This window comes from Bufo gargarizans, chromosome 8 (genome assembly GCF_014858855.1).
Source record: "Bufo gargarizans isolate SCDJY-AF-19 chromosome 8, ASM1485885v1, whole genome shotgun sequence".
Taxonomy (NCBI): Eukaryota; Metazoa; Chordata; class Amphibia; order Anura; family Bufonidae; genus Bufo; species Bufo gargarizans.
Window position 1 is genome coordinate 198210264 of NC_058087.1, and position 12812 is coordinate 198223075.

General features: G+C 44.3%; 1 protein-coding gene across 5 annotated transcripts in view; it reads right to left on the reverse strand.

Annotated features, from left to right (window-relative positions):
• Positions 1-5416: 5416 nt before the first annotated feature.
• The window catches only part of LOC122944718 (uncharacterized protein PFB0765w-like), a 30624-nt gene continuing 23228 nt past the window's right edge, over positions 5417-12812 (reverse strand). For 4 of the 5 annotated variants that reach the window (XM_044303275.1, XM_044303274.1, XM_044303278.1 and 1 more), the window contains 4 exons: positions 12073-12119; positions 11393-11699; positions 11079-11303; positions 5417-7085 (listed from right to left, as the gene is read on the reverse strand). In XM_044303275.1, the coding sequence (XP_044159210.1) occupies positions 5953-7085; positions 11079-11303; positions 11393-11699; positions 12073-12119 (1712 nt within the window). In that variant the 3' untranslated portion in view covers positions 5417-5952. The remainder of the gene's footprint in view (positions 7086-11078; positions 11304-11392; positions 11700-12072; positions 12120-12812) is intronic. The other variant, XM_044303276.1, reaches the window with a different exon arrangement.

The window sequence follows — 12812 nt, forward strand, 5'->3', positions numbered from 1 at the left end:
GTGCAATTTGACAACGTGATCAATAAATGCCTGCGCCAGCGTCTTAGCATTGGGCAAACCAGGAAAAGGGATGAAATGCACCATTTTGCTAAAACGGTCCACCACCACCAGAATCACAGTCTTCCCCGAGGAACGAGGCAGGTCCGTTATGAAGTCCATGGACAGATGTGTCCAAGGACAGGAAGGAATAGGTAAGGGAAGGAGAGAACCTGATGGCCGTGAATGAGGGACTTTGGCACGAGCGCAAGTCTCGCAGGCTGCCACAAAACCCTCAACCGACTTACGAAGCGCAGGCCACCAGAATCTCCGAGCGATGAGATCCAGTGTGGCTCTTGCCCCCGGGTGCCCAGCAAGGACCGTATCGTGGTGTTCCTTAAAAATCTTGTGTCTTAAAGCGAGAGGCACAAACAACCTCCCAGGAGGACAAAGATCAGGAGCCTCTGACTGGGCTGCCTGCACCTCTGCCTCCAATTCAGAAAAAAGAGCAGAGACCACCACACCTTCAGCCAAAATGGGACCCGGGTCTTCAAAATTCCCGCCTCCCGGAAAACAACGTGACAGGGCATCTGCCTTCACATTCTTAACCCCAGGGTGGAACGTGACCACAAAATTAAACCTTAAAAAGAACAAAGACCATCTGGCCTGTCTCGGGTTCAGACGCTTGGCTGACTCCAAGTAGGCCAGATTTTTATGGTCAGTAAACACGGTAATAGGGTGTCTGGCTCCCTCTAGCCAATGGCGCCATTCCTCAAAAGCCAACTTGATGGCTAACAATTCCCTATCTCCCACATCGTAATTTCTCTCTGCGGAGGAGAGTTTTTTCGAGAAAAAGGCACACGGTCGCCATTTGGCAGGAGAGGAACCCTGAGACAAGACCGCCCCCACACCCACCTCAGAAGCATCAACCTCAACTATGAAGGGTAAAGAAATATCAGGTTGCACCAAGATGGGAGCGGAAGCAAAACTCTTCTTGATATTAGAAAAAGCCTTACGCGCCTCTACCGACCAAGAAGAAAAATCTACCCCCTTTCTGGTCATATCAGTGAGTGGTTTAACAATAGAGGAATAATTCAAAATAAACTTCCTGTAATAATTGGCAAAGCCCAAAAAACACATCAGCGCCTTCTGATTCTCAGGAAGCTCCCACTCAAGCACAGCGCGGACCTTCTCGGGGTCCATGCGAAAACCAGAAGCGGAGAGAAGAAACCCCAGAATTTGAATTTCTGGAACCGCAAACACACATTTTTCCAGTTTCGCATATAATTTATTCTCCCGCAGGATGAGCAAGACCTGGCACTTTCCCTGGCTGCTCAGCCTATGCAAAGATCCCAAAGGTGGATGGTTGCATATCCACATACCTCGACTATATAACCCCTGAACACCCTACAATAGTGAGGAAGAGAAGAAAATCCAGCTCTCTCCGGTGAAAAAATGCAAAACTTTATTCCAGCGAGTTAAAATCCATACAGGTGTACAAACACAGTCAACATGTTTCAGACCTCAAAAGAATATGGGTCCTTCCTCATGACAAACGTGTTAATGAAATGGGAGCTCTCCCTTAAGTAGCCCAAGCTAACCCCAGGCTGATAGATATCACCTGGGAGGTGGAGACCCAAGGGGGCGTTCCCATGCACATGACAAAATAGAAACCCTATTAAACAATGGCAGACACCAGCAAAAGAAAACACTTACATATAGATAAATTAAGTCACTAAAAACAGTGATCATTGTACTAAGTAAAAATACAAGTACAAACAGAGCAAAAGTACTAATAGCAAGGCATATGTGTGGTAGAAAAGACGAAACGGTCCCAAATCAATACTGTAAGATGAGATCATGGCGTCTATTTAAACCACAGGGCTGGCGAGATTCTAACTGGAAGATCCAGAAAGCCTCCCTATTGAGGAGTTTCCTCCTGTGATCTCCCCCCCTAGGCGGCAAAAAAACTCTTTCTATACCCTTTACTAGTAGGTGGGATACATCACCAGCATGTACCACTGCAAAATGCAGGCTGACTGCAGAGACATTCCGGTCCTTATAATGAGGCACATCGGAAATGTGTCTGCGAATCCGATTTTTTAAGGGGGTAGTGGTGCAGCCCACATACAACAAAGAACAAGCCGTACATGTAACAAGATACACCACGTATTTGGTGTTACAATTGATGTAGGATCAGGGTTTCTCAAGGACACTAGGGCGGTGCTACAAGCTTTTGCTGATTTTAAGTGGAGGGACAACTACTCATGGGTAACAGCGGACATTACGTCCTTATACACCAATATTCCCCACAATTTGGCCATCATTGCGCTGAGGTGGTTTTTTGAACATTATAGTGATTACACCCAGACACTGAGGGAATATGTTGTCCACGTGGTGGATTTCCTCCTCAGGCACAATTATTTTTTGTTTGGTGAGAATTTTTATTTACAGATTTCGGGGGTGTCGATGGGGGCCAAGTTCTCTCCCTCCATAGCTAATATATTTATGGCATGGTGGGAGGGATGCTTTCTCCTCATCGACACCCTCCCACTCCTGGACCACCTGCTCTGGTATGGACGTTACATCGATGACCTACTGATGGTGTGGTCTGGTGATGTGACGTCCATACTGGAGTTAATGGAATATTTCAATTCCAAGGTGGATGATATACAATTTGTGTTTCATACTCACCAAACTGAAATTCAATTTTTGGATCTGTGCCTGAGGGGGGATCCCTCCACTAGTGCAGTCAACACACTGACTTATCGCAAACAATTAGCAGGTAATACCATACTTCTGGCCCAGTCATGCCATCCTTCCCATACTATCCATAGCATCCCCAGGGGTGAACTTATACGTGCCCGTCGCAATTGTTCCGATCAGAGAGCTTTTGAAACAGAAGCCTCTAACATTACTAAGAGACTGTTACGTAGGGACTATTCACAGCAAGATATACAACATGCTAAAAAAATGGTTTCACAAATTAATAGACAGTCGTTGATTTTTCCGGAACAATCTCAGGCACGTAGGTCACCAGTGGATTTTAATCATTGCCAGCAAGCAACTTATTTCGTTACACAATATAGCCAAGAGTTTTCTGCCATATGTAAAATTATGAAGAAATATTTTAATGTACTTAATTTTGATGGCGAGTGGTCTGATATTGTGTCTAACGGAATAAAGTGTGTAGCTAAGAAAGCACCGACCCTAGGCAATATTATTAGCCCTAGCTTTTTTTCAGTGTCCAAAAAACCACAAGCCACCTGGTTACAGCATAAAGGTAACTTTAAGTGTGGTCATAAAAAATGCATTTGTTGCCAACATATGACTACTGAAAAAACGTTCAAGTCCATGAATAACAAGAGGGTATACAATATTCAATCCTACATCAATTGTAACACCAAATACGTGGTGTATCTTGTTACATGTACGGCTTGTTCTTTGTTGTATGTGGGCTGCACCACTACCCCCTTAAAAAATCGGATTCGCAGACACATTTCCGATGTGCCTCATTATAAGGACCGGAATGTCTCTGCAGTCAGCCTGCATTTTGCAGTGGTACATGCTGGTGATGTATCCCACCTACTAGTAAAGGGTATAGAAAGAGTTTTTTTGCCGCCTAGGGGGGGAGATCACAGGAGGAAACTCCTCAATAGGGAGGCTTTCTGGATCTTCCAGTTAGAATCTCGCCAGCCCTGTGGTTTAAATAGACGCCATGATCTCATCTTACAGTATTGATTTGGGACCGTTTCGTCTTTTCTACCACACATATGCTTTGCTATTAGTACTTTTGCTCTGTTTGTACTTGTATTTTTACTTAGTACAATGATCACTGTTTTTAGTGACTTAATTTATCTATATGTAAGTGTTTTCTTTTGCTGGTGTCTGCCATTGTTTAATAGGGTTTCTATTTTGTCATGTGCATGGGAACGCCCCCTTGGGTCTCCACCTCCCAGGTGATATCTATCAGCCTGGGGTTAGCTTGGGCTACTTAAGGGAGAGCTCCCATTTCATTAACACGTTTGTCATGAGGAAGGACCCATATTCTTTTGAGGTCTGAAACATGTTGACTGTGTTTGTACACCTGTATGGATTTTAACTCGCTGGAATAAAGTTTTGCATTTTTTCACCGGAGAGAGCTGGATTTTCTTCTCTTTCTTATTGCATATACCGCATCCAGGAGCGGCATCCGTGCACCTCTGGTGTTTCTACTACTGCAGGTGAGAGCTGCCTTACGTTCTTTTCTACTACAATAGTGAGGGGACACGACCACCGGCTCCCTACACCAGACACGGAGGGAGTCAGGGTCACCTGGGATCCAGCAAACAGAAAATAACAAATAAATGTACAGCACTTAACTTTGTAGCAGACTGGGAAACAGGATCAGCATGCACACACACTCCAGGAAGCTGTATAAGCCACCCAGTAATGCATTATGGGGCGGAATTTAAAGGGATGCAATCAGTCCAACTACATGACAGCTGAGAGAGGCTAACGAGATGAAGAACCGAACACCACAACAAAGAAAACTCATGGAGGAGGTTCTGAAAGGCCTTCTGTCAGAGCTTCTCAGCTGTCTGGTTGTGACAAAGAGATAATAAAAATTATGTCTTAAAGAAATTAGGCCAAAACCAGAATCATCATAGCCAATGTCTATTCATTTTCTTTAGTCCCTTTTTTGACCCTAGTCCCTCTGTCCCTCTTTTCTCCTTTAATGTCCCTCTTTCTGATCTAAGGGATAGATTTGCATGATTACATTCACAATATTGACCCAGAAAGTGTTTGTCTGGTTCCTCTCTGTATATTAGACCAAACCCTCTATACTATTTCTTTATTTGATACAATTTGGATTTTAGAAATCTCTATATAAAATAAAACCATTGCAGTGAGTAGATATGCAGGGAAAAGGGATCTTTCAAACAATGAACCAGAGGTGTCCCTGTTTGACCATCCAAAAAGTTGGGAGGCATGATACCGCCAGGAAGGAAAGTGCGAATCCACTCCTCGAATCCTGAGAAATGCTTATTATTTATGCAAACAAGGAAATTGTTGCCCCATGGGCGGGGCTGATCCATTTGGCGCCCCGTGGGCGGGGCTGATCCATTTGGTGCACCACCACCTCACCAGTAAGCTCCTCCTAATTGACTGACCGTCCTTGAGCCAGTAATAATGACACAAGGGAAGCCAGATGCACCGAGCAGAGCGCCCCCATACATGGTGCACCAAAAACTCTTTTTATTTCTATAAAAATACGCATTTATTAGGATCAGAGGAGCAGATTCTCCACAAACTGTATGGTTATTTTTCGAGACACCTACCCTACATGGCGGTATGATTTATTTCAGGATGATTTTGGAGGAGTGTTCTGCTTTGCGTTATTGAACTGTTGTATAACACTAGTCAGACAGCCTAACAATAATTAAGAAGTCAAGAAACGTGAGACATCAGATCTGTATGTATTCTTTGTTCTGAATAACTTTGTAAAACTACAACATAAGTGTCAGTACAATAAACATTATACAACAGCTTCATTCCATCAGTGAGAGTACTCACGGACAATTCCATCATAAGCTCCACTGTATGCTGCTTGCTAGATCCAGAAGCAATTACGAAATGGAGGATAGGAAGTTCCAGGTTAAAGGTTACTGTCTCTCTATGTGAAAATTACCACTTCCTGTCAAGTCCTGATTTAACTAATAAGTAACTCTGACCACTAGATGGCATCAACTTCAAAATAACATTGCAGTATAATCCATTACAGTACATTGCATACATTCACTTTCAACAATGTGGGCAGAACAAGGAGACCCACTCATTCTAATATGTGATTACATTCTTTCAATAAATCTGACATAATAGCTCTACAGATAAAAATCCTCAGCTGGCAGTGGAGGCTGTGCACATGCTGGCCCCTACATAGGACAATATAGTGGGGAAGAACAGGAATTCTCCACCCAGAGCTGAGGTTTCTGATCAGTGTGTTGCTTTATCCTTTCCACTCTCTGATGCGTTCAGTATCTCACTTATAAGTGCCTCCAGGGCAGACACTTGCTGGTGGGCTTTTGCTTTCAGCATCTGGATTTCTTCATCCTTCTGCCCGATTATATTTTTCAGCTGCTCGATCTGGTCATTTGCTAGGGTCAGGCTTTGTATCTCTTCAGATCTTTCCCGATGATTGAACCTTGCATCAATATTCCCCTTGGTTGTGTCCCATAGGAAGCCTTCATCCATCATCTCAGTTCTCCGGTTACATTGCCTGTGTTCATGCTGGGCCTTCTCCTCATCTTCTTGTCCAGGTACTGGGCTTCTCTCCTCATATCTGTTGGACTTTCTAGTTTCCATTTCTTGGTTCGGTTTATTTTCTATTTCATGGATGTAGCTCTTTCGCTGTTGAATATCCTGCTCCATATTCTGGATTGTTTTGTGCTCCACCTCTGTGGTCCTGTCCTTGTCATGCAGATTTTGGTGGAGATTCTCTTTTCTGGTCGGCATTTCATGTACCTTTTTTTCTCTCAGTTCCTTCATCATTTCATCAATTTTCAGCTCCATATTCTGGATTCTTCGACGTTCCTGCTCTATGATCCTCTCCTTGTCCCGCAGATCTTTCTGGAGCATCTCTATAGTGCTTTCTCTCTCTTTCATGATCTCGTGGCATGCCTCTACCACCTGTTTTTTAGCATCTTCATTTTCACTCTTCTCCCTAAGTAAGCTTCTATTTTGACTTTGAAGCTCCTCGTTTTCGCTTTGAAGTTTTTGTATTTTTTGACTCATTTCTCTGATTAGTGCTTGTGTTGTAATACTTTTATTATAAACTGACAAAGATGAAGAAACTAGATCTTGGAGTGCACTGTCCACCTCAGCAATATGAAGGGTCGACATGCTGAGGTCTAGAATTATCTTTTTTGCTTCTGGTCCATTCAAATCATCAACTCCTTTCCGAACCCGAGCAGCAGACAAATCACCTTCTTTAGTGGATTTTGTACTTGAAGCCCCTGAAGATGCAGGTTCATTATCTACACTGCTGTCCTGGAAAGCCTCCTGCTGTAGACCCATAGCAGACATGTCTGGTTCACTGGGTTTTCTGCCAGAATCATCCTGTAGAAAATCTAAACGGAAGAAATAAAAAACAAGATGTAAACGTGAAGGAACCTTCTGATCTCTGAGACTGTAAGTTCTTTCCAAAACCAATGAAAGCTGCAGATTGTCTGCTTTTTCTGTCACAACATCGACATCTCCGGTAGCTTTAGAGACCTGGCTGAATATGGGACCCTCAGGCAGGGGCGTAACTGCCATAGTGGCAGACCATGCGACTGCTATGGGGCCCAAGACAAGAGGGGGCCCAGTCTAAGTTGGGATCATCTCCTCTTCTACTTGGGGACTCTGCCCTCTAAAGGAACAACTTTTAGCAAATGTGACAGTGGAAAAATGGCCCAAGGGTCATTGAAAGGGGTTTAGGCAGAAACCCTTCTGTCCTGTGCGGGGCCTGGTTTGACCCTTGCTATGGGGCCCTTACTTCTCTATGTACGCCGCTGGCCTCAGGTATTAAAGGAGTTTTATAGCTTTAACAGAAAGGTTACTCATTGAACAGTGAAATGTTCCACAACTTCCACTGTACTTTCCACACAGCTGTTAGACCTCTGCTTGCTGTCATTCAGTAGGCATCATCTATTCTGATGGATAAAACCTCTCTGGTCGAGTGAACAGCTCCTTATAGCTCTGATAAGGGGACTTCAATGAGCCGTCTACCTGTGTGACCATCACACAACCACTAGAAGAAATGCATCCATTGAATGACAGCAAGCAGAGATCTTGACAACCAGAAAGAGTTTAGATGATAAAGTACAGTGGATAACCTGTATTCACAGAAACTGGAACATTCCTTTAATTACGTAGTCCATTATTTCTTCAGTTTAAAGAGACTTTTAATACTTAGAGACGTGGATTTGTGGCTTTAGTGGGACAGCAGAAGACATCCGCCACGTGCAATATCCCAGAATAAGACATGGTGGCTTTCATGTCCATCGATGGCAGGACCTATAGCAGCACTACCCCTGGTCTATCCGGGATTCAGACTCCATGACCGGAAGGAGGAGAAGCCGGAAAGTGACTCTGACCTCTAGGGCCACATGTCCACGTTCTGTAGGATTTTACGTGTAGATTTCCCGATGGTCAGTCCACAGTGTAATGCAGCAAAGCAGACGAGGCGCAGACAAGTCTACGTGAAGCGGAAAGTGACATTTGTCTGGAGTTTAACGTCTGTAGCGTCCAGAGCGGATCTGGCGATGTGCAGGCGCCATTAGGGAGTGTTCACACATGGCGGACACACCACTGATTTACATGATGGAAAATCTACAACGTAAACCGATCCAGAAAAGTGGGCGACAAAACCCCATTCACATGCTGCAGAAAAATATCTGTAGGGGAGACGAGTCTGCAAAATGATAATAAACTCACAGCAAAATCTGCAACAAATCTAAATGTCAAGATTTATGTGGATATTAAAGAGGAATCAAAATCTGCTGCAAAAAATCCTCTGTGGAATATCAGATCCATGTGGTCATTCGCTTAGACTGTGTTCACACACAGGAGGAGAGTTATAAAGACTGGTGCAAGGGAAATCTGGCACAGTGTCCATAGCAGCCAATCAGATTGCACCGGAAATCTGGCACAGTGTCCATAGCAGCCAATCAGATTGCACTGGAAATCTGGCACAGTGTCCATAGCAGCCAATGAGATTGCACCGGAAATCTGGCATAGTGTCCATAGCAGCCAATCAGATTGCACTGGAAATCTGGCACAGTGTCCATAGCAGCCAATCAGATTGCACTGGAAATCTGGCACAGTGTCCATAGCAGCCAATCAGATTGCACTGGAAATCTGGCACAGTGTCCATAGCAGCCAATGAGATTGCACCGGAAATCTGGCATAGTGTCCATAGCAGCCAATGAGATTGCACTGGAAATCTGGCACAGTGTCCACAGCAGCCAATGAGATTGCACTGGAAATCTGGCACAGTGTCCATAGCAGCCAATGAGATTGCACCGGAAATCTGGCACAGTGTCCATAGCAGCCAATCAGATTGCACTGGAAATCTGGCACAGTGTCCATAGCAGCCAATCAGATTGCACTGGAAATCTGGCACAGTGTCCATAGCAGCCAATCAGATTGCACTGGAAATCTGGCACAGTGTCCATAGCAGCCAATGAGATTGCACCGGAAATCTGGCATAGTGTCCATAGCAGCCAATGAGATTGCACTGGAAATCTGGCACAGTGTCCACAGCAGCCAATGAGATTGCACTGGAAATCTGGCACAGTGTCCATAGCAGCCAATGAGATTGCACCGGAAATCTGGCACAGTGTCCATAGCAGCCAATCAGATTGCACTGGAAATCTGGCACAGTGTCCATAGCAGCCAATCAGATTGCACTGGAAATCTGGCACAGTGTCCACAGCAGCCAATCAGATTGCACTGGAAATCTGGCACAGTGTCCATAGCAGCCAATCAGATTGCACCGATCATTTCTCAGAGCTGCTTTGGTACATGAAATCTGGAATCTGATAGGTTGCCAGGGGCCACTAATACAGTTTTCCTTTGCTCCAGTTTTGATAAATCTCCCCGTAGTGTTTTCTGCGTGGACTTTGTCGTGCAGATTCCTCCTGACATCCTCCTGACAGCCCCATCGTCTTCAGTGGAAAACCTCAGCCCTAGTTTACATGCAGCAGTTTTTTTTTCCAAGTTGTGGATTGACAATCCAAGTTTCAGGAAAACCACATTCATTCCTGCTGGAAATTCCCATTAAAATTAATGGAAGGTGAAAAAACTGCTCCTTACAAACCCCATAAATAAAAGCATTTTAAAGGTGTCCCTGAGTACATGTACCTGGGTCTGAACTACCTACCCTCAGTACATGTACCTGGGTCTGAACTACCTACCCTCAGTACATGTACCTGGGTCTGAACTACCTACCCCCAGTACATGTACCTGGGTCGAACTACCTACCCTCAGTACATGTACCTGGGTCTAAACTACCTACCCTCAGTACATGTACCTGGGTCTGAACTACCTACCCTCAGTACATGTATCTGGGTCTGAACTACCTACCCTCAGTACAAGTACCTGGGTCTGAACTACCTACCCTCAGTACATGTACCTGGGTCGAACTACCTACCCTCAGTACATGTTCCTGGGTCTGAACTACCTACCCTCAGTACAAGTACCTGGGTCGAACTACCTACCCTCAGTACATGTACCTGGGTCTGAACTACCTACCCTCAGTACATGTACCTGGGTCTGAACTACCTACCCTCAGTACATGTACCTGGGTCTGAACTACCTACCCCCAGTACATGTACCTGGGTCGAACTACCTACCCTCAGTACATGTACCTGGGTCTAAACTACCTACCCTCAGTACATGTACCTGGGTCTGAACTACCTACCCTCAGTACATGTATCTGGGTCTGAACTACCTACCCTCAGTACAAGTACCTGGGTCTGAACTACCTACCCTCAGTACATGTACCTGGGTCTGAACTACCTACCCTCAGTACATGTTCCTGGGTCTGAACTACCTACCCTCAGTACAAGTACCTGGGTCGAACTACCTACCCTCAGTACATGTACCTGGGTCTGAACTACCTACCCTCAGTACATGTACCTGGGTCTGAACTACCTACCCTCAGTGCATGTACCCAGGTCTGAACTACCTACCCTTATTAAATGTACCTGGGTCAGAACTACCTACCCACAGCACATGTAACCAGTTCTGCACAACATACCCCCAGCACATTTAACCAGTCATGCACAACCTACCCCCAGCACATGTACCTGGGTCTGAACTACCTGCCCTCTGCACATGTACCCAGGTCTGCACTATCTACCCTCAGTACATGTACACATTTCTGAACTACCTACCCCCAGCGCATGTACCTAGGTCGGTATTACCTACCTCCAGCACATGTACTGTACTTAGGCCTTCACTACCTACCCCCAGCATATGTAACTCCCATGTAAGAGCTGGAAGCTGCTCGCCACTTAGCGTGTATCATGCTGCAGAATATACATTGCTGTGGGGCCAAGAGATAGAAGAATTTAAACCTGTGTCCATCACTGCCCACTCCTCCTCATCTTGTATTTTCTCTATTTTCTCCATCAGGATTCGTTGTATGTCTTCTAGGTTTTCAGGATTCTTCTTTTTCTCGTTGAACAGATATAGGTCTCGGGCCAGTCTACAGATGCTGGGCTGGTATCTCAGTATCTGGTTCTTCTTGGTATAGTCAGTATTCTGCAGATCATCGATCACCACAATGATGTTCTCTCTACCTGTAGAAAAATACAAGAAAGCAGTCAAACTCGCATGAACTGCAGAAACGGAGGCAATCGGCAAAATGTACATGAGATTTCTCACACACCCAGAAAATCAGAGAGTTCTTTGAGCTTCTCATTGTACAAGGAGTCTGTGACATCTGTGACGTTGAGTCGTCCTTGTTTTTGTGTGTGATACAGGATGGCAAACGAGCAGTTTGGGAGCTCAGAGTAAAACCTTGTAGAATTATTGGTGATGTAGACAGAATGGACATCTATGGGTCTCATCACACACTTGGTCTTCAGCCATTCCATCAGCCACTCATAATTACTTTGTGCTGACCTCGAGAAGATGATGACTTTTAGTCTCGAAGAGCAATTCTGTTTGGAATCTGAAGATGTTTCATGGCTATTCTGAAAGTAAAATAAATATTTATGACCTGTCCATCACGTCCATCCATACCACCAGCACAATACTGTCTACAGTGGGGGATCTCTACAGTGATATCAAGAGCAGTCAATGGGACTGTATATAATTGAGTTGTATGCAGCCCACAGCTCTGTATGTATGCAGTCCCTCTGGATGAGTTCCAGGTGCTGGTTCAGAAGACCGGTCACCCTAATATAGTATAAAGAGGAGAGCTGTGTCTTGGAGCCTCAGGCCGATGGGTGAAATCAGCTGAACATCCAGCCATAATAAACGGAGCAGAACCGAAGATTAGATGAACCAGAGTTTCATTATAATAAGCATAGAAGACAGAAAGAAGTTCTTGTTTCTAGGACTTACTTGACATGATAATATTGCGGGATTGCCAGAAGAATAATCATATGCGCCTGTGGAGAGAGTGAAAGTTACCAATAATCTACATGATTCCAGTCTCAGGTAATGCTGCCATGAAACTATCGGTTATGTGGTCACTATGGACATCAATATATAGAATGAAAGATGTTTTGAAAACTGACAGTCTGTGGTTAAGGCTGATTACCGCTCTATTCACACATACACATCGTACACCTCATCTCAGATCTCTGCAGTTGCTATCAAGTCTGTTGAGTCTCATTTTTGAATATTTTTATTTACAAAATTCTGCATTTAGTGTTCATAATCAAAGCAAAAGGTGGCTACTTTGAAGAACCTAGAATAGGACATATTTTCAGTTGTTTCACACTTTTTTGTTATGTATATAATTCCACATGTGATAATTCATAGTTTTGATGCCTTCAGTGTGAATCTACAATTTTCATAGTCATGAAAATAAAGAAAACTCTGAATGAGAAGGTGTGTCCAAACTTTTGGTCTGTACTGTATATGCAAGAAGCCAAGAACATACAGGGAGGACAGGAGAAATCAGGATTAAAGCTTAAAGACCAAGAGTGGACAGGGGCGGCAAAGACCGGACATGAGAAACCAAGACTGAACACAGTAGACCAAAACTGTATTAACAAGACCAAAATTGGTTATAGGAGACCAAGCGTACATAGAGGAAACCAAGACTAGACATGGTAGACCTAGACTAGAAAGAGAAT